The following is a 25,617-nucleotide window of genomic DNA, read 5'->3' as shown; positions in this document are numbered from 1 at the left end:
TCATCTGAGAAAATAGAATCAGGTATGCTAATCATTCCCAGATCAGAGTTTGTTCAGAGTGTCAGCATAGTGTGATTCGGAGAATATGTGGGTAAAAAATGTCTCCTTTCTGTCAGTACGTGAAAATCAGACTGCACTCAGATGTTATCCGAGTGCAGCCCAATTTTTCAACGGACTCATTGACTTGCATGGCTGAGTGCGATCCGATTGTCAGATGCAAATCATACAAAATAGGACAGGTGCATGGCCCCATAGGATAACATTGGTCCAAGTGCGATCCCTCCACCCGGACCGAACATACGGTCGCCTGCACGAGCCCTCATAGGCTTCATTTTCTATGCCATACTTGCACTAATTTTCTTATGTGATTGTGTTCTATCTTCAGCTGTTAAAAATCAAGAAAGATAAGTTTATAAAAAAGGAAAAAACAAGAGTTTTGAAATGCAAAGGGTTAATCATTTCAGGATGGCAACTTGACAAAGTCCAAAATGGTGTGGTCCTATAGGAGGGATGATAGTGAAGTGCTGCTTCTCCAGCTCTCTGCACAGGTCTCATTCCCACGGATGGAGATGGCTTGTGGTGTGGCCACGAGTGGGTGTCAGGTGCTCAGCACAGCTACCCGGCGGCTCTAGGACCGCAGCGCGGCACTGCTGCCAGGGAGGATGCAGAAGAAAGGAGGAGGAGGAGGAGGAGAGCCTGTGACCCGGGAGGAGGATAGGGCGAGGGAGAGCAATGCTAAATCAAGGGGACAGTTAGAGGCACAGACACCTAGGGAAGGGGCTCGGAGGTCGCACTAGCTCCCAGGAAGGCTCCTCTCCCCAGGTAGCAGCCAGCAATGAACATGTCAGTGTTGACTTTGCAGGAATATGAATTCGAGAAGCAGTTTAACGAGAATGAAGCGATCCAGTGGATGCAGGAGAACTGGTAGGTGCCTTCCTCGTGTGTGGCTGTGTGGTGGGCATCATGGCCATCTCCCACGCAGGTTCGGAGGCTGTCACTGTGCTGTATATGATGGGAGCAGGCCTCCATGGCAGGGGTACAGGGGGCATGGGGATGTGCCAGGGCCCGGCTGCTGCACATCGGATGAATGAATGGGGAGCTCCAGAGGACGCAGCTTGGATACATAGCAGGGCTTTATACTGGTAAGAGGGCCTAAGCTGTAATAAGCTAATGGCCATTAACCCCTGGGCTGCTACAGCAGCATCCTGGCTAGAAGCAGATGACCATTTATATTGTGTAGCACCAGCCCTGGGATATGTGCTCCAGCCCTAGGAAGGTATGTGCTCCTCCATCCCTGGGATATGTGCTCCTCCAGCCCTGGGGTATGTGCTCCTCCATCCCTGGGGTATGTGCTCCTCCTGCCCTGGGATATGTGTTCCTCCTGCCCTGGGGTATGTGCTCCTCCTGCCCTGGGGTATGTGCTCCTCCATCCCTGGGGTATGTGCTCCTCCTGCCCTGGGGTATGTGCTCCTCCATCCCTGGGGTATGTGCTCCTCCTGCCCTGGGATATGTGCTCCTCCTGCCCTGGGGTATGTGCTCCTCCATCCCTGGGGTATGTGCTCCTCCTGCCCTGGGGTATGTGCTCCTCCATCCCTGGGGTATGTGCTCCTCCATCCCTGGAGTATGTGCTCCTCCATCCCTGGGGTATGTGCTCCTCCATCCCTGGGGTATGTGCTCCTCCATCCCTGGGGTATGTGCTCCTCCATCCCTGGGGTATGTGCTCCTCCATCCCTGGAGTATGTGCTCCTCCATCCCTGGGGTATGTGCTCCTCCATCCCTGGGGTATGTGCTCCTCCATCCCTGGGGTATGTGCTCCTCCATCCCTGGGGTATGTGCTCCTCCATCCCTGGGGTATGTGCTCCTCCATCCCTGGGGTATGTGCTCCTCCATCCCTGGGGTATGTGCTCCTCCATCCCTGGGGTATGTGCTCCTCCATCCCTGGGGTAGGTGCTCCTCCATCCCTGGAGTATGTGCTCCTCCATCCCTGGGGTATGTGCTCCTCCATCCCTGAGGTATGTGCTCCTCCATCCCTGGGGTATGTGCTCCTCCATCCCTGGGGTATGTGATCCTCCATCCCTGGGAATGTGCTCCTCCATCCCTGGGATATGTGCTCCTCCATCCCTGGGGTATGTGCTCCTCCATCCCTGAGGTATGTGCTCCTCCATCCCTGGGGTATGTGTTCCTCCTGCCCTGAGGTATGTGCTCCTCCATCCCTGGGATATGTGCTCCTCCATCCCTGGGGTACGTGCTCCTCCATCCCTGGGATATGTGCTCCTCCATCCCTGGGGTACGTGCTCCTCCATCCCTGGGGTACGTGCTCCTCCATCCCTGGGGTACCTGCTCCTCCATCCCTGGGGTATGTGCTCCTCCATCCCTGGGATATGTGCTCCTCCTGCCCAGTGGTATGTGCTCCATCCCTGGGGTACGTACTCCACCATCCCTGGGGTATGTGCTCCTCCTGCCCTGGGGTATGTGCTCCTCCAGCCCTGGGAAATGTGCTCCTTCAGCCCTGGGATATGTGATCCTTCAGCCCTGGGGTATGTGCTCCTCCAGCCCTGGGGTATGTGCTCCTCCAGCCCTGGGGTATGTGCTCCTCCAGCCCTGGGGTATGTGCTCCTCCAGCCCTGGGAAATGTGCTCCTCCAGCCCTTGGATATGTGCTCCTTCAGCCCTGGGATATGTGCTCCTTCAGCCATGGGATATCTGCTCCCCCAGCCCTGGGGTATGTGCTCCTCCAGCCCTGGGGTATGTGCTCCTCCATCCCTGGGATATCTGCTCCTCCAGCCCTGGGGTACGTGCTCCTCCACCCCTGGGGTATGTGCTCCTCCATCCCTGGGATATCTGCTCCTCCAGCCCGTGGGTACGGAGAGTATTCAGACCACTTTAAATTTTTCACTCTTTGTTTCATTGCAGCCATTTGGTAAATTCTAAAAAGTTCATTTTTTTTCTCATTAATGTACACTCTGCACCCCATCTTGACTGAAACCCCCCAGAAATGTTGTAATTTTTGCAAATTTATTAAAAATGAAAAACTGAAATATCACATGGTCATAAGTATTCAGACCTTTGCTCAGTATTGAGTAGAAGCACCTTTTGAGCTAGTACAGCCATGAATCTACTTGGGAATGATGTAACAAGTTTTTCACACCTGGATTTGGGGATCCTCTGCCATTCTTCCTTGCAGATCCTCTCCAGTTCCGTCAGGTTGTATGGTGAACGTTGGTGGACAGCCATTTTCCGGTCTCTTCAGAGATGCTCAATTGGGTTTAGGTCAGGACTCTGGCAAGTCAAGAATGGTCACAGAGTTGTTCTGAAGCTACTCCTTTTTTATTTTAGCTGTGTGCTTAGGGTCAGTGTCTTGATGGAAGGTAAACCTTAACCTTGAGCTAAATCTGAGGTCCAGAGCACTCTGGAAGAGGTTTTCATCCAGGATTGCTCTGTTCTTGGCCGCATTCATGTTTCCTTCAATGACAACCAGTCGTCCTGTCCCTGCAGCTGAAAAACACCCCCATAGCACAATGCTGCCACCACCATGTTTCACTGTTGGGATTGTATTGGGCAGGTGATGAGCAGTGCCTGGTTTCCTCCACACATACCTCTTAGAATTATCACCAAAAAGGCCTATAATCGTCTCATCAGACCAGAGAATCTTATTTCTCATAGTCTTGGAGTCCTTCATGTGTTTTTAGCCAACTCTATGTGGGCTTTCATATGTCTTGCACTGACGAGAGGCTTCCGTCAGGCCACTCTTCCATAAAGGCCCGACTGGTTGAGGGCTGCAGTGATAGTTGACTTTGTGGAACTTTCTCCCATCTCACTGCTGCATCTCTGGAGCTCATCCACAGTGAGTGATCTAGGGGTTCTTCCTTACCTCTCTCACCAAGGCTCTTCTCCCACGATTGCTCAGTTTGGCTGGACGGCCAGGTATAGGGAGACTTCTGGTGGTCACAAACTTCCTCCATTTAAGGATTATGGAGGCCACTCTTAGGAACATTGAGTACTGCAGAAATTCTGTTGTAACCTTGGCCAGATCTGTGCTTGCCACAATTCTGTCTCTTAGCTCCTTGACCAGTTCCATTTTGGTCTGACATGCACTGTGAGCTGTGAGGTCTTATATAGACAGGTGTGTGTCTTTTCAAATCATGTCCTATCAGTTTAAAGGGAATCTGTCACCTCATTTTTCGCATATAAGCTGCGGCCACCGCCATCAGGGGCTTATCTACAGCATTTTGTAATGCTGTAGATAAGCCCCCGATGTAACCTGAAAGATAAGAAAAACAAGTTAGATTTTGCTCACCCAGGGGTGGTCCGGTGCAGTCCGGGTCCGATGGACGTCGCAGATCCGGGTCTGGCTTCTCCCATCTTCTTACGATGACGTCCTCTTCCTTCTGTTGCGGCTCCTGTGCAGGCGTAATTCTCTGCCCTATTGAGGGCAGATTGAAATACTGCAGTGCGCAGGTGCCGGGAAAGCTCAGAGAGGCCCGGCGCCTGCACACCTCAGTACTTTACGCTGCCCTCAACAAGGTAAATCATTATGCTTGCGCAGGAGCCGCAACAGAAGCAAGGAAGAGGATGACATCGTATGAAGATGGGAGGCGCCGGACTCACGACGCTCATCGGACCCGGACTGCACCGGACCGCCCCCAGGTGAGTATAACCTAACTTTTTTTCTTACCTTTCAGGTTACATCGGGGACTTATCTACAGCATTACAGAATGCTGTAGATAAGCCCCTAATGGCGGTGGCCGCAGCTTATATGTGAAAAATGAGGTGACAGATTCCCTTTAAACACAGCTGGACTCCAATGAAGGAGTAGAACCACCTCAAGGAGGATCACAAGAAAATGGACAGCATGTGACATAAATATGAGTGTCTGAGCAAAGGGTCTGAATAGTCATGACCATGTGATATTTCAGTTTTTCTTTTTTAATAAATTTGCAAAAATTTCTACATTTCAGTTTTTTTCAGTCAAGATGGGGTGCAAAATGTACATTAATGTGAAAATAAATTAACTGTTTTGAATTTACCAAATGGCTGTAATGAAGCAAAGAGTGAACAATTTAAAGGGGTCTGAATACTTTTCGTACCCACTGTATGTGCTCCTCCATCCCTGAGGTATGTGCTCCTCCATCCCTGAGGTATGCGCTCCTCCATCCCCGGGGAAAGTGCTGCTCCATCCCTGGGGAAAGTGCTCATACATCCCTGGGGTACGCGCTTCTCCAGCCCTGGGGTATGTGTGCCTCCAGCCTTGGGGTATGTACTCCTCCAGCCCTGGGTTTTGTGCTCCTCCAGCCCTGGGGTACGTGCTCCTCCATCCCTGGGGTATGCGCTCCTCCATCCCTGGGGAAAGTGCTCCTCCAGCCCTGGGGTACGTGCTCCTCCAGCCCTGGGGAAAGTGCTCATACATCCCTGGGGTACGCGCTCCTCCATCCCTGGGGAATGTGCTCCTCCATCCCTGGGGTATGTGCTCCTCCATCCATGGGGAATGTGCTCCTCCATGCCTGAGGTATGCGCTCCTCCATCCCTGGGGAATGTGCTCCTCCATCCCTGGGGTACACGCTCCTCCATCCCTGGGGAATGTGCTCCTCCATCCCTGGGGAATGTGCTCCTCCATCCCTGAGGTATGCGCTCCTCCATCCCTGGGGAAAGTGCTCCTCCATCCCTGGGGTACGCGCTCCTCCAGCCCTGGGGAATGTGCTCCTCCATCCCTGAGGTATGCGCTCTTCCATCCCTGAGGTATGCGCTCCTCCATCCCTGGGGAAAGTGCTCCTCCAGCCCTGGGGTACGTGCTCCTCCAGCCCTGGGGAATGTGCTCCTCCATCCCTGGGGAATGTGCTCCTCCATCCCTGAGGTATGCGCTCCTCCATCCCTGGGGAAAGTGCTCCTCCATCCCTGGGGTACGCGCTCCTCCATCCATGAGGAATGTGCTCCTCCATCCCTGAGGTATGCGCTCCTCCATCCCTGAGGTATGCGCTCCTCCATCCCTGAGGTATGCGCTCCTCCATCCCTGGGGAAAGTGCTCCTCCAGCCCTGGAGTATGCGCTCCTCCATCCCTGGGGTATGCGCTCCTCTATCCCTGGGGTACGCGCTCCTCCATCCCTGGGGTACGTGCTCCTCCATTCCTGGGGTATGTGCTCTTCCAGCCCAGGGGTACGTGCTCCTCCAGCCCTGGGGTACGTGCTCCTCCAGCCCTGGGGTACGTGCTCCTCCAGCCCTGGGGTACGTGCTCCTCCAGCCCTGGGGTACGTGCTACTCCAGCCTTAGGGTACGTGCTCCTCCAGCCCTGGGGTACGTGCTCCTCCAGCCTTGGGGTACGTGCTCCTCCAGCCCTGGGGTACGTGCTCCTCCAGCCCTGGGGTACATGCTCCAGCCCTGCGGTACGTGCTCCTTCAGCCCTGGGGTACGTGCTCCTGCAGCCCTGGGGAATGTGCTCCTCCATCCCTGGGGAATGTGCTCCTCCATCCCTGAGGTACTCACTCCTCCATCCCTGGGGAAAATGCTCCTCCATCCCTGGGGTACGCGCTCCTCCATCCCTGGGGAATGTGCTCCTCCATCCCTGAGGTATGCGCTCCTCCATCCCTGGGGAAAGTGCTCCTCCATCCCTGGTGTACGCGCTCCTCCATCCCTGGGGAATGTGCTCCTCCATCCTTGAGGTATGCGCTCCTCCATCCCTGAGGTATGCGCTCCTCCATCCCTGGGGAAAGTGCTCCTCCAGCCCTGGGGTACGTGCTCCTCCAGCCCTGGGGTATGCGCTCCTCCATCCCTGGGGAAAGTGCTCCTCCAGCCCTGGGGTACGTGCTCCTCCAGCCCTGGGGTACGTGCTCCTCCAGCCCTGGGGTACGTGCTCCTCCATCCCTGGGGTATACGCTCCTCCATCCCTGGGGAAAGTGCTCCTCCAGCCCTGGGGTACGTGCTCCTCCAGCCTTGGGGTACGTGCTCCTCCAGCCTTGGGGTACGTGCTCCTCCAGCCTTGGGGTACGTGCTCCTCCAGCCCTGGGGTACGTGCTCCTCCAGCCCTGGGGTACGTGCTCCTCCAGCCCTGGGGTATGTGTTCCGCCAGTCCTGGGGTATGTGTGCCTCCAGCCTTGGGGTACGTACTCCTCCATCCCTGGGGTACGTGCTCCTCCAGCCCTGGGATACGTGCTCCTCCAGCCCTGTGGTACGTGCTCCTTCAGCCCTGGGGTACGTGCTTCTCCAGCCCTGGGGTATGTGTTCCTCCAGTCCTTGGGTATGTGTGCCTCCAGCCTTGGGGTATGTACTCCTCCAGCCCTGGGGTTTGTGCTCCTCCAGCCCTGGGGTACGTGCTCCTCCAGCCCTGCGGTACGTGCTCCTCCAGCCCTGGGGTATGTGTTCCGCCAGTCCTGGGGTATGTGTGCCTCCAGCCTTGGGGTATGTACTCCTCCATCCCTGGGGTACGTGCTCCTCCAGCCCTGGGATACGTGCTCCTCCAGCCCTGTGGTACGTGCTCCTTCAGCCCTGGGGTACGTGCTTCTCCAGCCCTGGGGTATGTGTTCCTCCAGTCCTGGGGTATGTGTGCCTCCAGCCTTGGGGTATGTACTCCTCCAGCCCTGGGGTTTGTGCTCCTCCAGCCCTGGGGTACGTGCTCCTCCAGCCCTGCGGTACGTGCTCCTCCAGCCCTGGGGTACGTGCTCATCCAGCCCTGGGGTACGTGCTCCTCCAGCCCTGCGGTACGTGGTCCTCCAGCCCTGCGGTACGTGCTCCTCCAGCCCTGGGGTACGTGCTCATCCAGCCTTGGGGTATGTGCTCCTCCAGCCTTGGGGTATGTGCTCCTCCAGCCCATTGGGTACCTGCTCCTCCAGCCCTGGGGTACGTGCTCCTCCAGCCATGGGGTACGTGCTCCTCCAGCCTTGCGGTATGTGCTCCTCCAGTCCTGGGGTATGTGTTCCTCCAGTCCTGGGGTATGTGTGCCTCCAGTCCTGGGGTATGTGTGCCTCCAGCCCTGGGGTATGTGCTCCTCCAGCCCTGGGGTATGTGTTCCTCCAGCCCTGGGGTATGTGCTCCTCCAACCTTGGGGTATGTGCTCCTCCAGTCCTGGGGTATGTGTGCTTCCAGCCTTGGGGTATGTGCTCCTCATGTGAGATCAGATTGTGAGCCTCTGTGTACTGCGAAGCGGACTACGTTGGCAATACTGGCTGATAAGCATGTGCTTATCGCACAATATTTTTACTCTGGTTTGATTGTATTTAAGTATCATTGCATCATTTCTACTGTACACACTATTGTCCACTCTACATCCCTGTGAGCGTCAGCTCCTGTCCAGTTTCCGTGGTGCCTACAGGGCATCCTGCGATGTCACCTGTCTTGTCCTTCCTCCCGCTGTGGCTTCGCTCAGACACATGGATGGCTCTGGATGGAGCAAGGGGATGCTCAGATGTGTACACAGGATGCTACAGTAGTTTTAGTCTACAAGGCTCATTCCCGTCCTCACAACTGGGAATTGTCAGATACGGCTTGTAAATACTATCACTTTTGCAGTTTGCTGCTTATTAAAATGTGCTTTCGTTTTTGCGATAGTAACACTTTTGTTTACAGCTTGTTGCCTTGAAGTCCGACCACCGCTGCTGACTAGCTTGTATACACTGTGCAGAAGCTGCCCGGCATTAGTACAGTGTAAAATAATGCTTACAGGCTCAATAGAAAGGCGCTTGTAAGTACGGAGTATGTTCCATTTTCTAGCAGCAGTGGTTGGGCTCCAAAGCAACGAGCTGTAGATAAGAGAAGAGTTAATATCCCTAAAAATGTTAACAAGCAGTAAATTGTAAACTAGTTTGAGTTTCGGAGCACTGTCCGCCAATGCCTACTTATGAAGCAGGGGCGCAATAGGAAAAGCTCATGGTGATGACTCTTACCTCTACCTATGTCCTGGACCAAGTGCAGAAAGCTCAGGAGAGTTTGCCGTCCTTCTCTCATACAAGCTTCAAGTGAACCTTTGGCACCAGAATAGTGAGCGAGAACTTGCTGATGAAAACATGCATTCATTTATGTCTGCGGTGTGCTAAGCACAAAAATGGCTTGTAGATTGGACCGGTATGGTCAAAGTGGGCAGAATTGGGCCGAGGCTCGGGGACGTGGTTCTTTGTGCAAAGTACCAGTTCATCAATTTGCAAAAGTTAGGTAGCGAACATGGAGAACATATATAGTGCTTACAATGAAATATGGGAAGCACATGTGCTATTTATGTGTGTGTATAAGGCTACCTTCACACTGGGCGTTGCTGTATTCTTTGTTTGGGCGTTTTTTAAATGCAAATTTTCAGCTGCGTTTTACAGTACCAGCAAAGCCTATGAGATTTCAGAAATCTCCTGCACAAACATTGGTCTTTTTTTTTGTCATCAGCATTTTGTGCTTTGCATTGTTTATTGGACATGTCACTTCTTTCAGCTTTTTTCACCCATTGACTTGAATGGTTGGAGAAAAAACGCTGAAAAAAACACACCAAAAACACATTTCTTTTTTTTTCAACACTAAACCGTATCAGCATGTACATCAGACTTGGCATGTCAAAACTGCCGCAAAAAACGCACAAAAAAACGCATCAAAAATGCTGTGATAAATGCAAGAAAAACCAAGGAAACATTCTGAAAAAACACCTAGTGTGAGGTTGCCATATATATACGGTATATAAAATCTCAAAAGTCCGGTCACATCTGCAGCTTTGTTCCTCTTGGGTGCCCAGCAAACTTGAGATATACTAATGTCCAGAATGACAAAATTCGAGCTTATCAAAAATATCTTGCTTTTATTCCAAACAGATTAGAATGACACCTTACACCCCCCTCCAGCTAATCAATTTTACAAAATCCCGCTCACCAGGATTATTTACATCCCACCTCGTATCAGTGCCTTAAAGGCAATCTGTCACCAGGTTTTTGCTCCCCCATCTGAGAGCAACATAATATAGGGGCAGACTTCTGATACCAGTGATGTTTTACTTACTGGGCTGCTTGCTGCAGTTTTGACAAAATCACTGTTTTACCAGTTGCTGATTGGCAGCTTTCTGTGTACACTGTGCTTAGGTAGAAAGCGGTCATTCCTTGGTGGGGCAGGGATATACAGACCTCATGTATATGGAGGACGACCTGGCAACAGGCTTAGGCCGGCTTCACACTCAGCGTATGAAAATACGGTCCGTATATTACGGCCGTAATACGCTGAAAAGTCCCGAAAATAGGGGTCCGTAGCTCCTCCGTAGGCAGGGTGTTTCAGCGTTTTTTGCGCATGGCATCCTCCGTATGTAATCCGTATGTCATCCGTACTGCGTGTTTTTATCGTAGGCTTGCAAAACCGACATACGGATATACAAGGGATCCATGTGTTAAAAAAATATATATATATATATATATACTGTCTATATACCGTATATATATATATATATATGTCAGTAGACACATATATGTATATATATTATTACTTCATCCAGCGCGATATAGCAGAAAGCCGGTAATTCAATTACCGGCTTTTGCTTTCTCCTTCCTAAACCCGACATGATATCACCATTTTTTTTGCATATTCCACACTACTAATGTCAGTAGTGTGTCTATGCAAAATTTGGCCGTTCTAGCTAGTAAATTAAGGGGTTAAATGGCGGAAAAAATTGGCGTGGGCTCCCGCACAATTTTCTCCGCCAGAGTAGTAAAGCCAGTGACTGAGGGCAGATATTAATAGCCTGGAGAGGGTCCATGGTTATTGGCCCCCCCTGGCTAAAAACATCTGCCCCCAGCCACCCCAGAAAAGGCACATCTGTAAGATGCGCCTATTCTGGCACTTGGCCACTCTCTTCCCATTCCCGTGTAGCGGTGGGATATGGGGTAATGAAGGGTTAATGCCACCTTGCTATTGTAAGGTGACATTAAGCCAGATTAATAATGGAGAGGCGTCAATTATGACACCTATCCATTATTAATCCAATACTAGTAAAGGGTTAAAAAAATTCACAAACACAATATTAAACATTATTTTAATGAAATAAAAACAAAGGTTGTTTTAATATTTTATTGAACGCCCAATCCAATCACTGAAGCCCCTCGTTCTGTAACAAAAAAAATATAATAAACCAACAATATCCTTACCTTCCGCAGATCTATAAAGTCCAACGATGTAAATCCATCTGAAGGGGTTAAAATATTTTGCAGCCACGAGCTTTGCTAATGCAACATTGCTCATGTCTGCAAAACCCCGGAGAATGTAGGTAAAGTAGGTCATTGACCTATATTTACCTGCATTTGCGGTGAGGCGCCCTCTGCTGGTTGTTCCTAGATCGTGGGAACTTTCCTAGAAAGCTCCCTGGCTCGAGATCATAAGAGGGCGCCCTCTGCTGGTTGTCCTCATATGAACTCGAGCCAGGGAGCTTTCTAGGAAAGTTCCCACGATCTAGGGACAAACAGCAGAGGGCGCCTCACCGCAAATGCAGGTAAATATAGGTCAATGACCTACTTTACCTACATTCTCCGGGGTTTTGCAGACATGAGCAATGTTGCATTAGCAAAGCATCCTGTCATGTGCTGCTCTCATCCTGCGCCCCCATCCTGTCATGTGCTGCTCTCATCCTGCACCCCCAACCTGTCATGTGCTACTCTCTTCCTGAGCCCTCATCCTGTCATGTGCTCCCATCCTGCGCCCCCATCCTGTCATGTGGTGCTACTCATCCTGCACCCCCATGCTGTCATGCGCTGCTCCTATCCTGCACCATAATTCTGTCATGTGCTGCTCCCATCCTGCACCCCATCCTGTCATGTGCTGCTCTCATCCTGCACCCCATCCTGTCATGTGGTGCTCTCATCCTGCACCCCCAACCTGTCATGTGCTACTCTCTTCCTGAGCCCTCATCCTGTCATGTGCTCCCATCCTGCGGCCCCATCCTGTCATGTACTGCTCGCATCTTGCACCCCCATGCTGTCATGTGCTGCTCCCATCCTTCGCCCCCATTCTGTCATGTGGTGCTCCCATTCTGCACCCCTATGCTGTCATGTGCTGTTCCCATCCTGCGCCCCCGTTCTGTCATGTGCTGCTCCCATCCTGCGCCCCCATGCTGTCATGTGCTGCTCTCATCCTGCGCCCCCATTCTGTCATGTGCTGCTCCCATCCTACGCCCACATCTTGTCATGTGCTGCTCCATCCTGCGCCCCCATCCTGTCATGTGCTGCTCCCATCCTGCGCCCCCCATCCTGTCATGTGCTGCTCCTATCCTGCGCCCCCATCCTGTCATGTGCTGCTCCCATCCTGTTCCCCCGTTATATCGTGCTCCTCCCATCCTGTGCCCCAGTTCTGTCATGTGCTTCCATCCTGTGCCCCCATTCTGTAATGTGCTGCTCCCATCCATATGCCCTGTACGCTGCTCCATAAAGGTTGATGGCCCCCATAAGATGCTCCATAGTATATTCCCTGTATGCTGCTCCATAAAGGTTGATGGCCCCCATAAGATGCTCCATAGTATATGCCCCGTATGCTGCTCCATAAAAGTTGATGGCCCCACAAGATGCTCCATATTATTATATGCTCCGTATGCTGCTGCGATATGAAATAAAAAAAAAAAAATACATACCTATCGTTGCTCGCTGGGTGCTGAGTGCCGGTGGCCTGAGCAGGCAGGGACATCGGCGCGCTATGGGGGTCAGGTGCCGGTATCGCTGCTGGCTCAGGCCCCCGTCACTTGCTATATTCACCTGCCCCCCGTTCCACCGCAGTGCGCCGCTCTTGCTTCCGGGTGCTCTGGCTGTGACTGTTCAGTCAGAGTGCAGCGCCAGCTAATCGCGTCATCACACCTTCTGACCTGAACGTCTCAGGCAGAGAACGCGGAAGACTGCAGCGCGCAGAGGTGGAACGGGGGACAGGTGAATACAGCATACTCATACTATGGGCAGCACGGTGGCGCAGTGGTTAGCACAGCAGCCTTGCAGCGCTGGAGTCCTGGGTTCAAACCCCACCAAGGACAACATCTGCAAAGAGTTTGTATGTTCTCTCTGTGTTTGCGTGGGTTTCCTCCGGGTACTCCGGTTTCCTCCCACATTCCAAAGACATACTGATAGGGAATTTAGATTGTGAGCCCCAACGGGGACAGCGATGATAATGTGTGCAACCTGTAAAGCACTGCGGAATATGTTAGCGCTATATAAAAAGTAAAGATTATTATTACTCACCCTCCTGGCACGTCCCTGCTTCTCCGTCAGAGATCACGGTGTGCGTTCAGTGCTTACGCATACCGCGATCTCCTCTGGGCTGCGTCACTCTGTGGGGTCCAGACTGCGCAGGCGTTTGCGCTTGCGCAGTCTATAAAGTGGTGGGACAGAGTGACGCTCCCAGCATTATATTATAGATATATATATATCTTTATATTTCATAGACAAATAGATAGAATAAAAGCCGGTATTTCATCTGCCGTCTTCTGTAAAATCACTGCAGGAGCCGACAGGATAGAAAACTTGGTTTACATACAGTTAATAAATATAGATTAGGTATATATACACTACGGTTCCAAAGTTTAGGGTCACCCAGACAATTTTGTGTTTTCCATGAAAACTCATGCTTTTGTTAATCAAATGAGTTGCCAAATGAATTGAAAATCTAGTCCAGACATTGACAAGGTTCGAAAAAAGGATTTTTATTTCAGTTCATTTTCTCCTCGAAACTTTGCTTTCGTCAAAGAATGCTCCCTTTGCAGCAATTCCAGCATTGCAGACCTTTGGCATTCCAGCAGATAATTTGCTGAGGTAATCTGGATAAATTTCTCCCCATGCTTCCAGAAGCCCCTCCCATAAGTTGGTTTGGCTTGATGGACACTTTTTGCGTACAATGCAGTCAAACTGCTCCCACAACAGCTGACTCCTGGATGTGGGTAAGGGCTTGTTTTCACTTGCGAGGAACACGTCCGTGTCTCGCATGTGGAAACGAAGCTCTGGCGCCGGAACTGTGGAGCGGAGCATGCGGCCGCATAGCAACACATGCAGCCGCATACTCCACTCCGGAGTGCCGGCACGAGAGCTTCGTTTCCACATGCGAGACACGGACGTGTTCCTCGCAAGTGAAAACAAGCCCTAAGAAAGACCCCAACGCGCGTTTCGCACAAATGGCTTCCTCTAGGGGCGTAGGTCTTTCTTACCCACATCCAGGAGCAGGTTGGTCGTTATACCATGTTAGTTCACTATCTCTCCCCACTATATCGGGTCTGATCTTTTCTATGTGCATGTGATTGCAGGCTTTTTTTAGTGATGCTACTGTTATGTGTAGATGCTTTGGTCACATACTATAACTATTTACTGTGTCACTTGAGCCGCTATATTTCTCTGCTCATGCACATATATGAATATAAGAAGGTTAATTAGATATTATATTTAATTAGTATTTATGGGAATTGCTATTTTCATTGTGTACCCTCAGTGAGGGATTGATTTACTATTGTGAAACCCTGTTTGGGATCACGTATTTCTTGCACTATAGGCACTTTATATATATATATTCCCAATATCTATGGTTATACCTTGTTCTGGTATGGTATTTTTTGGACCATTAGCCTACATGCAGTATTGCATTACTCACTGAGAGATACCAATTTGATATTATCTACACTGTTACATGTATAATTTCATGCAATAGGAAGTGGCTGGTAAAATAGTCCTGCTACAGTCTGTACCTGTGTGTGTTACTAGGTTGTTGTCCTTCCCCTTTTCATTGTGTCCTTTCTATATATGATTGTTACTTATCTATATACATAATTGTCTAAGGGGTACTTCCGTCTGTCTGTCCTTCTGTCACGGTTATTCGTTTGCTGATTGGTCTCGGCAGCTGCCTGTCATGGCTGCCGCGCCAATCAGCGACGGCCACAGTCCGATTAGTCCCTCCCCTACTCCCCTGCACTCACTGCCCGGCGCCCGCTCCGTAATCCCCTCCACTCACCGCTCACACAGGGTTAATGGCAGCGGTAACGGCCCGCGGTGTAACGCACTCCGTTACCGCTGCTATTAACCCTGTGTGTCCCCAACTATTTACTATTGATGCTGCCTATGCAGCATCAATAGTAAAAATATGTCATGTTAAAAATAATAAAAAAAAAACAAAAAAACCTGCTATACTCACCCTCCGCCGCCTTTCTCGCTCCTCGCCACGCTCCCGGCACCGCTCCATTGCAAGCGGCAGCATCCGGTGAGGTCCTGTCCCCGGGCTGGTGTGCGACAAGGACGTGCCGTGACGTCACGGTCATGTGACCGCGACGTCATCGTAGGTCCTGCTCACACCAGCCCTGGGAGCGGAAGCTGGCGCTTGCAATGGAGCGGTCTCGGGAGCGTGGCGAGGAGCGGAAAAGGCGGCGGAGGGTGAGTATAGCAGGACTTCCAACGGGCCTTCGGAAGGTGAGTATATGGTTATTTGTTTTTTAAGTCTCTATACTACGTGGCTCTGTGCTGGGCAATATACTATGTAATTGGGCAATATACTACGTGGCTGTGCTATATACTATGTGGCTGGGCAATATACTACATGGCTCTGTGCTGGCCAATATACTACATGACTGGGCAATATACTACGTGACTGTGCAATATACTACGTGGCTGGACAATATACTACGTGACTGGGCAATATACTACGTGGCTGGGCAATATACTATGTGGCTGGCCAATATACTACGTGACTGGGCAATATACTACGTGACTGTGCAATATACTACGTGACTGTGCAATATACTACGTGACTGTGCAATATACTACGTGGCTGGACAATATACTACGTGACTGGGCAATATACTATGTGGCTGGGCAATATACTACGTGACTGGGCAATATACTACGTGACTGTGCAATATACTACGTGACTGGGCAATATACTACGTGACTGGGCAATATACTACGTGACTGGGCAATATACTACGTGGCTGGGCAATATACTACGTGGCTGGGCAATATACTACGTGGCTGGGCAATATACTACGTGGCTGGACAATATACTACATGACTGGGCAATATACTACGTGACTGGGCAATATACTATGTAGCTGGGCAATATACTACGTGACTGTGCAATATACTACGTGGCTGGACAATATACTACGTGACTGGGCAATATACTATGTGGCTGGGCAATATACTACGTGACTGGGCAATATACTACGTGACTGTGCAATATACTACGTGACTGTGCAATATACTACGTGACTGGGCAATATACTACGTGACTGGGCAATATACTACGTGGCTGGGCAATATACTACGTGGCTGGACAATATACTACATGACTGGGCAATATACTACGTGACTGGGCAATATACTACGTGACTGGGCAATATACTATGTAGCTGGGCAATATACTACGTGGCTGGGCAATATACTATGTGGTTGGGCAATATACTACGTGACTGGGCAATATACTACGTGGCTGGGCAATATACTACGTGGCTGGGCAATATACTACGTGGCATATTTTTTATTTTTATTCTTTTTTTTTTCTTTTGGACATGAGTTTTCTTAACGATCACTTTCATAGAAACACAGTCTTTCCTGCCAGGCATAATTCGGCTCACTTCATCACTATTGTAAAACCTTCCACTGTATCCACTATAGATTTATCTAATGATTTACCTGCTTTAAAATCAGGACCGTCATGAAGCTTTTTTTTTTCTATTTTATTTGGAAACAGACCCTAAAGTTTAGCGCTGTCCCCTGCATCTGGTGCTGAAGCCGCGATTCATATCTTCCCTGCAGCAGCGTTTGCTTTAGAGAAGATATGAATAATCGTGTTTAAAATAAAGATCCATGAACCCTATGGGAGGTGGAGCCGCATATTCATGACTGTAATCGGCGGCCCCACGTGACCGCTCATACAGTAGAAGGTGCGGCCAGGATAGGAAGCAGCGCCAGCGAGCGAGGGAGCGGGTGAGTATTTTAATTACAGCGGGGGGCACACAGGGGGTGGGAGGGGGTTGGGGTCATGGATCTTTATTTTAAACACGATTATTCATATCTTCTCTACAGCAAACGCTGCTGCAGGGAAGATATGAATGGGGCTTCAGCACCAGTGGGGGGGACAGCGCTTACAGAAGCGCTGTCCCTGCACGGCACACAGACTGCAGACGGACAACGTCCGTGTGTGGTACGTGTTTTACACGGACCCCTTGACTTTAAAGGGTCCGTGTAATCCGTGCGCTCCCACGAACACTGACATGTCTCCATGTTTGGCACACGGAGACACGGTCCGCAAAAAATCAATGACATCTGCACAGATGCATTGATTTCAATGTGTCTACGTGTGTCAGTGGCTCCGGTACGTGAGGAAACTGTCACCTCACGTACCGGAGCCACTGACGTGTGAAACCGGCCTAAGATGACTGGGCGTATAAGATGACCCCCGTCTTATACGGCGGGTATATCCCAAACACCATATTTTATATGGAAAAGTTGGGGGTCGTCTTATACGCCCAGTCGTCTTATACACCAGAAAATACGGTATATTTTTGAGTAAAATGTAAATTGTTCATTTATTCTATAAACAACATGTCTCTGAATTTCCAAGCAATAAATTTTGCATTTTTTTCTGACAAAGAAAAATGGTCAAAATTTAAACCCCCCCCAGTGCTTTCAGACCTCAAATAATGCAAGAAAACAAGTTCATAATCATTTAAAAGCAACAATACAAATGTTTTAACTCAAGAAGCGTTCAGAAATCAATATTTTGTGGAATAACCATGATTTTTAATCACAGCTTTCATGCGTCTTGGCATGCTTTCCACCAGTCTTTCACACTGCTTCTGGCACAAAAATGTAAGTAGTTCTTCTTTGTTTGATGGCTTGTGACTATCCATCATCCTCTTGATTACATTCCAGAGGTTTTCAGTGGGGTTCAGGTTTGGAGATTGGGCTGCCCATGACAGGGTTTTGATGTGGTGGTCGCTCAATTTTTGACAGAGCTGTATATATATGTGTATATATATATATATATATATATATATATATATATATATATATATATATACAGTTAGGTCCATATATATTTGGACAGAGACAACATTTTTCTAATTTTGGTTACAGACGTTACCACAATGAATTTTAAACAAAACAATTCAGGTGCAGTTGAAGTTCAGACTTTCAGCTTTCGTTTGAGGGTATCCACATTAAAATTGATGAAGGGTTTAGCAGTTTCAGCTCCTTAACATGTGCCACCCTGTTTTTAAAGGGACCAAAAGTAATTGGACAATTGACTCCAAGGCTATTTCATGGACAGGTGTGGGGAATCCCTTCGTTATGTAATTCTCAATAAAGCAGTTAAAAGGCCTGGAGTTGATTTCAGGAGTGGTGCTTGCATTTGGAAGATTTAACTGTGAAGTAAACATGCGGTCAAAGGAGCTCTCCATGCAGGTGAAACAAGCCATCCTTAAGCTGCGAAAACAGAAAAAACCCATCCGAGAAATTGCTACAATATTAGGAGTGGCAAAATCTACAGTTTGGTACATCCTGAGAAAGAAAGAAAGCACTGGTGAACTCATCAATGCAAAAAGATCTGGGTGCCCACGGAAGACAACAGCGGTGGATGATCGCAGAATAATCTCCATGGTGAAGAGAAACCCCTTCACAACAGCCAACCAAGTGAACAACACTCTCCAGGAGGTCGGCGTATCAATATCCAAATCTACCATAAAGAGAAGACTGCATGAAAGTAAATACAGAGGGTTCACTGCACGGTGCAAGCCACTCATAAGCATCAAGAATAAATAGGCTAGGCTGGACTTTACTAAAAAACATCTAAAAAAACCAGCACAGTTCTGGAAGAACAGTCTTTGGACAGATGAAACCAAGATCAACCTCTACCAGAATGATGGAAAGAGAAATGTATGGTGAAGACGTGGTGCAGCTCATGATCCAAAGCATACCACATCATCTGTAAAACACGGCGGAGGCAGTGTGATGGCTTGGGCATGCATGGCTGCCAGTGGCACTGGGTCACTAGTGTTTATTGATGATGTGACACAGGACAGAAGCAGCTGACTGAATTCTAAGGTATTCAGCGACATACTGTGTGCTCAGATCCAGCCAAATGCAGCCAAACTGATTGGTCGTCGTTTCATACTACAGATGGACAATGACCCAAAACATAAAGCCAAAGCAACCCAGGAGTTTATTAAAGCAAAGAAGTGGAATATTCTTGAATGGCCAAGTCAGTCACCTGATCTCAACCCAATTGAGCATGCATTTCACTTGTTAAAGACTAAACTTCAGACAGAAAGGCCCCAAAACAAACAGCAACTGAAAACCACCACAGTGAAGGCCTGGCAGAGCATCAAAAAGGAGGAAACACAGCGTCTGGTGATGTCCCTGAGTTCAAGACTTGAGGCAGTCATTGCAAACAAAGGGTTTTCAACCAAGTACTAGAAATGAACATTTTATTTAAAATTACTGAATCTGTCCAATTACTTTTGGTCCCTTTAAAAACAGGGTGGCACATGTTAAGGAGCTGACGCTCCTAAACCCTTCATCCAATTTTAATGTGGATACCCTCAAATGAAAGCTGAAAGTCTGAACTTCAACTGCACCAGAATTGTTTTGTTTAAAATTCATTGTGGTAATGTCTATAACCAAAATTAGAAAAATGTTGTCTCTGTCCAAATATATATGGACCTAACTGTATATATGTGTGTGTGTTATGAAGAATATGTAGTTTTAAAACGATGTGTCAATGACAGAGAACTGCTGTATGTAAAAGCTCATGTTAAAATTGCATTGCATGCGAATTGTATACGGAAGTCATACGGATAGATACATAGATGTGAGGAAATCGCATCATCGCACTGCAAACGGATTACACACGGATCACTATACGGAGAACATTTGTGCAACTCTCGGCCAAGAGAATTTGACCCATTTGTAATACATTAAGTGTAACGCGGGCCTAAAGCAGTAATAAGCTCAGACTTTTCAGAGATCCGTTCCTTTGTTGCTCATGATGAAGCAGTCAGAAATATAATATAAAAGTATAGCTAAGATATCGGAGTACTCACCCCCTTTTGCCACATTCAAAATTAAACAATAAAAAAATAAAAAATACATGTTTGATATTGCTGCGTTCAGAAACGCCTGATCTATAAAAATATAAAAAGAATGAATCCTATCGGTAAGTGTCGTAATGAGAAACAAATCAAAACTCCAGAATTACGTTTTTTGGTCGCCGCAACATTGCAATAAAATGCAATAACAGGGGATCAAAGCATCGTATCTACCCCAAAATTGTACCATTAAAAATGTCAGCTCGGTGCAAAAACACCCTGCTTTAGATCCCGAAAAATGGAGACTCTATTTGTCTCGGATAATGGCTTTTTTTTTAACAAACATTGAATTTTTTTTCACCACTTTAATAAAAAAAAGAACCTTAATGTGTTTGGTATCTGTGAGTTTGTGATGACCTGGAGAATCATAATGGCAGGTCAGTTTTAGCGTTTAGTTAACATGGTACAAAAAGTAATTGTGGTATTGCACTTGGAATTTTTTTCCCGTTTTTCAGTACATGATATGGTAAAACCAATGGTGTCGTCCAAAAGTACAACTCGCCCTGCAAAAAACAAGCCCTCACATGGCCATATTAACGGAAAAGTAAAAAAGTTATGGCTCTGGGAAGGAGGGGAGCGAAAAGCGAAAACACAAAAATGGAAAATCCCAAGGTCTTGAAGGGGTTAAGACTAGTTCATATTTTATTTTATAGCTTGATGATTTAACTACTTTACTAATCTTTTTAAAAACTTGTCTTTTGTTGCAATAATAAAAAAAGTTACATGTATATTTAAAAAGGTGTTAAAAATATTAATTCTTTTAATTTCATATTAAACATATGATTAGGATGAGAATTAATTTACAAAATCATGCTTCAAAATATGATCCTACAGAGATCCCAACTTGAATCCTTTAACAAATGGAACCAAGAACACAACTAACATATGCATTTTTTAAAAAAATGTATACTATATAGGTTACCCGAAATCACCCATTAAAATATAGAAATTGACTCCTCAAGAACAAAATATCAACAAACATAGTCTTGTGACATATCAAATTAAAGCCTGTACAGTTCTGAACAAAATGGCGCCTCTCCCATATCTTTATCTTCTAACCCGAAATATGAGTCATACAAGCCCAAAATTCAGGCTTTTTCACATTTTTAGAAATCTATATAATATTAAAGGGAACCTGTCACCCCGAAATTTGCGGGTGAGGTAAGCCCACCGGCATCAGGGGCTTATCTACAGCATTCTGTAATGCTGTAGATAAGCCCCCGATGTTGCCTGAAAAAGGAGAAAAAGACGTTATATTATACTCACCCAGGGGAGGTCCCGCTGCTGGTCAGGTCAGATGGGCATCTCCGGTCCGCTGCGGCGCCTCCCATCTTCATTACAAGACGTCCTCTTCTGATCTTCAGCCACGGCTCCGGCGCAGGTGTACTTTGCTCTGCCCTGTTGAGGGCAGACAAAGTACTGCAGTGCGCAGGCACCGGGCCTCTGACCTTTCCGGCGCCTGCGCACTGCAGTACTATCCTCTGCCCTCAACAGGGCAGAGCAAAGTACGCCTGCGCCGGAGCCGTGGCTGAAGATCAGAAGAGGACGTCTTGTATTGAAGATGGGAGGCGCCGCAGCGGACCGGAGACGCCCGTTTGACCTGACCAGCAGCAGGACCGCCCCTGGGTGAGTATAATATAACGTCTTTTTCTCCTTTTTCAGGTAACATCGGGGGCTTTTCTACAGCATTACAGAATGCTGTAGATAAGCCCCTGATGCCGGTGGGCTTACCTCACCCGCGAATTTCGGGGTGACAGGTTCCCTTTAACTAATGAAGATAAGAATGCAAAAGTTATTATTTTTAATTCAGTAAAGTATCACTTCAAAAATCACCAAGGAAAATAAATATCCTAAGATTTCAGGTAAAAAAATAGTCAGATTTGGATCACTTGAAATGGAATGACCCGGACACAGAGAATGGAGAAGATGGAAAAATGAGGTTCTCTGTCTTCTCCACACTTATGAGACGATTCTCTTATGTGAGACAATCAGATCACGATAATGTGATACTAGGATTAAACTCTGACAGAGTTTGATCGGAGTGACATTAGCATAATAGGCCCCATGTTCTCACATGAGAGAATATAGGCTCGTGTGACCCCCTTAGATGCTGATGACTTATTCTGTGCATATGCAATAAGTGGGCTTTATCTCGATGACCTACACCTAGGGATGGACTTACCATTGGCTCAACCTGTGCATCCGCATTGGTGCCTAAGAGATAAGAGGGCCCATTTCTACCTCCAAAGCATCACATAAAGGGATGCATTGTAATAAACTATTGAACTAATAAGGGGCCTACATCAGCTGCAGCTTACAAATCTGTATCAATATACAGTGGAATGTAAAAGTTTGGCCATCCTTGGTCAAAATTACTGTTGTGAACGGTTGAGAAAGTTAACAATGAAATGATTTTTTAAAATGCCTAAAGTTACAAATGACTACTTTGTATTTTAAGCAAAACAAATATATCATTTTTCCTCTTTTACATTTTAAAAATTACAAAAAGGAAAATGGTCGAGTAGAACCACCTTTTGAAAATATCACAGCTTGTAAATGCTTTTTGTAGCCAGACAAGAGTCTTTAAAAAATTCTTGTTTGAGGTATTTTCATCCATTCTTCCTTGTAAAATTCTTCCAGTTCTGTGAGACTCCTGGGTCGTCTTCCATGCACTGATATTTTGAGGTCTAGCCACAGATTTTCAATGATGTTCAGATCAGGGGACTGTGAGGGCGGTTGGAAAACCTTCAGCTTGCATCTTTTCAGGTTGTCTATTGTGGGTTTTGACATGTGTTGAGGATCATTATCCATTTGTAGAATCCATCCTCTTTTCAACTTCAGCTTTTTTGCAGAAGGTGTTTGCATCAAGAATTTGTTGAAATGTTCCCTCTACCCATGAAATATTCCCTGTGCCATTGGCTACAAAACAACCCAAAAGCATGAGTGAACCACCCCAATGGTTGGTGAGATGTTCTTTTCCTGAACTTCTGTGCCTTTATTTCTCCACACATACGTTTGATCATTGTGGCCTCATCGGTTAAATGCATGAGGCTTGTTTAGATGTTCGTTTGCATATTTCTGATGCTGAATTTTTTGGCGTGGACGCAGGAGAGATTTTCTTCTGATGACTCTTCCATGAAGGCCGTATTTGTGCATGTGTCTCTTAACAGTAGAACAATGTACCACAACTCCAGAGTCTTCTAAATCTTTTCAAAGGTCTTTCGCAGTCAAGAAGGTTTCGGATTTGACTCTCACTGAAATTTAGCTTGGTCTTTCAGACCTTATCTTGAACTCCACTGTTCCTGTTAACTTAATTATATTTAAAACTGAGGAAAGGGCAACTTGAAAACACTTTGTTGTCTTGTTATAGCCTTTTCCTGCTTTGTGGGCCATCACCATTTTCATTTTCAGAGTGGACCATCAGTCTGTACGTAAAAACGTTCATGTGAACTAACACATTAATTTGCATTGGTCCATACAATACAGCCGGATTCAGACACAAATATTTTAAAGTTGTGCACTTTGTTCTCCAAGGCAAAGACTTATATGCTGCCTGTAGTGTTTTCTACTCTTGTTCAAAAACTAATTTGGTGTACAGCTGATGTGCCAGCTAAATGGCAGCAGTCCCTTAGAAAATTATAGGATCAGTTCCCTCTGGCTTTATACCGCAATGGAAGAAAAAACACCATCATGGCAGGATAAATGGAAATGAGGTCTCACTCTTTAAGAAGTAGGAATTTTGTTAGAATCATGTCAAGACATGAACTTTGGTGTAAAAACTTGGAAAAGTCACAAAATTCTGGTGCAATTCGGAGTCCAAAATTTAGTGACATTTGGCGTTTTCACACCAGTTTCTCCCAAATCTGCCAAAATCGGCAGAGCTGGGGTTGAACGGTGACATGGTGGGGAGCTTTACGCCGCAGCTTGTCTAATTCATGCCTAGCTGTAGTACTTTCTACTCCAGAAATTTCATTCTACTCCCTGACTGGAGTAAGTACGTCACTCATCAGACCATCCAGATTCATGAAGTGGCGTGCACGTCTTCATTAATCAGGAGCCTCTTCCTCCACCACTCTCCCACATCAAGACCAGCGAAAAACTTCACAGCAGTCATACTTCATTGATATATGTGCAAGGTATGCAATCACTGTGCTAGCGGTGATCTCAATATTTAATAATTAAGAAAACAGCCTGTGGGCCCTTCTAATCTTGATAACCTGCCTTGCTGCAGCTGACAACCCCTAGCTGTCAGTTTGGCCTGGCTGGTTATCAAAAATAAAGGAGAACATCCAGAGGTCCGCTCATCTCTACAAGCAAAGTCATGGATACTACAGTTGTAGCCAAAAGTTTTGAGACTCAGACAAATTTTGGTTTTCAGAGTCATCTTCTTCATTGTTGTTATTTCCTTTGAGTCAGATGTTTCTCTAGTTACTGAATTATAAGAATTTCATAAGTTGTTTTTTTTTGTTATGTTTTTAATTGACAAGTACATCAAGTTTGTGGAATGTCTCAATATCACCTTCTGGACCAAATTCTGACTGATAACTCATCCTTACCTAATCGAGTTTATCACAATTTCTGTGTTTTTTTTGCCTGTCCACCCATTTTGGGAGGATTGACCATAGGTTTCCAAGTGAGATTGATCCTGGCCGTGGATCCAAAATTTCAATGTTTTATTCATAGACCGATATTACATTGGAGCGTTGGGAGAAGATGTTCTAGGATGATGTTTAGATAACATTCTTTATTCATGAAATTATATATTGATTTAAATTGTGGTTGAGCCTACTCCCTTGGATGAAAATCAACCCCAAAAATGAATGGTTTCAGGATGCTTGAGGCTGTGTGCACACGTTGCGGTTTTTTCACGTTTTTTTCGTGGTTTTTCCCGATAAAAACGCTATAAAACCGCAAAAAAAAACCGCATACAATAAGCATCCCATCATTTAGAATGAATTCCGCATGTTTTGTGCACATGATGCGTTTTTTTCCGGGGAAAAAATGCATCACGGTAAAAAACGCAGCATGTTCATTAATTTTGCGGTTTTTTTGCGGATTTCCCACTACAAAATGTATTGGGAAGTGTCTGCAAAAAACCGCGGCAAAACCGTGGCAAAAACGCGTCAAAACCGCGGCAAAATCGCGGCAAAAATGCATGCAGTTTTCTTGCAGATTTCTTGCAGAAAATGTCCGGTTTTTCTCAGGAATTTTCTGCGAGAAATCCTGAACGTGTGCACATAGCCTTAGGGTATGTGCACACGTCAGTATTTTTAAGCAGAAATTTCCTGACAAAAACCGGACATTTCTGCCAGAAATCCGCATGCGTTTTTTTCGTGGTTTTTATGCGTTTTTTGCGCTTTTTTGTGCGTTATTTTTCGCGGTTTTTATGCGTTTTTTGTGTGGTTTTTTTGCGTTTTTTCCCAATGCATTATATAGCGGGAAAAACACGAAAAATCCGCAAAATTAATGAACATGCTGCTTTTTTTACCGCGATGCGTTTTTTTCGCGGAAAAAAATCGCATCATGTGCAGAAAAATTGCAGAATGCATTCTAAATGATAGGATGCATATGTAGGCTTTT

The 25,617-nt window shown here is 47.1% G+C and overlaps 1 protein-coding gene across 2 annotated transcripts in view; it reads left to right on the top strand.

Annotated features, from left to right (window-relative positions):
• Positions 1-646: 646 nt before the first annotated feature.
• Positions 647-25,617, top strand: part of ELOVL6 (ELOVL fatty acid elongase 6) — a 191,357-nt gene continuing 166,386 nt past the window's right edge. The window contains exon 1 of one of the 2 annotated variants that reach the window (XM_069743854.1): positions 647-924. In XM_069743854.1, coding sequence (XP_069599955.1) covers positions 836-924 — 89 coding nt within the window. In that variant the 5' untranslated portion in view covers positions 647-835. The remainder of the gene's footprint in view (positions 925-25,617) is intronic. The other variant, XM_069743855.1, reaches the window with a different exon arrangement.

The sequence above is a fragment of the Ranitomeya imitator genome, chromosome 1 (assembly GCF_032444005.1).
Source record: "Ranitomeya imitator isolate aRanImi1 chromosome 1, aRanImi1.pri, whole genome shotgun sequence".
Taxonomy (NCBI): Eukaryota; Metazoa; Chordata; class Amphibia; order Anura; family Dendrobatidae; genus Ranitomeya; species Ranitomeya imitator.
This window is presented reverse-complemented; position numbering and strand designations above follow the sequence as displayed.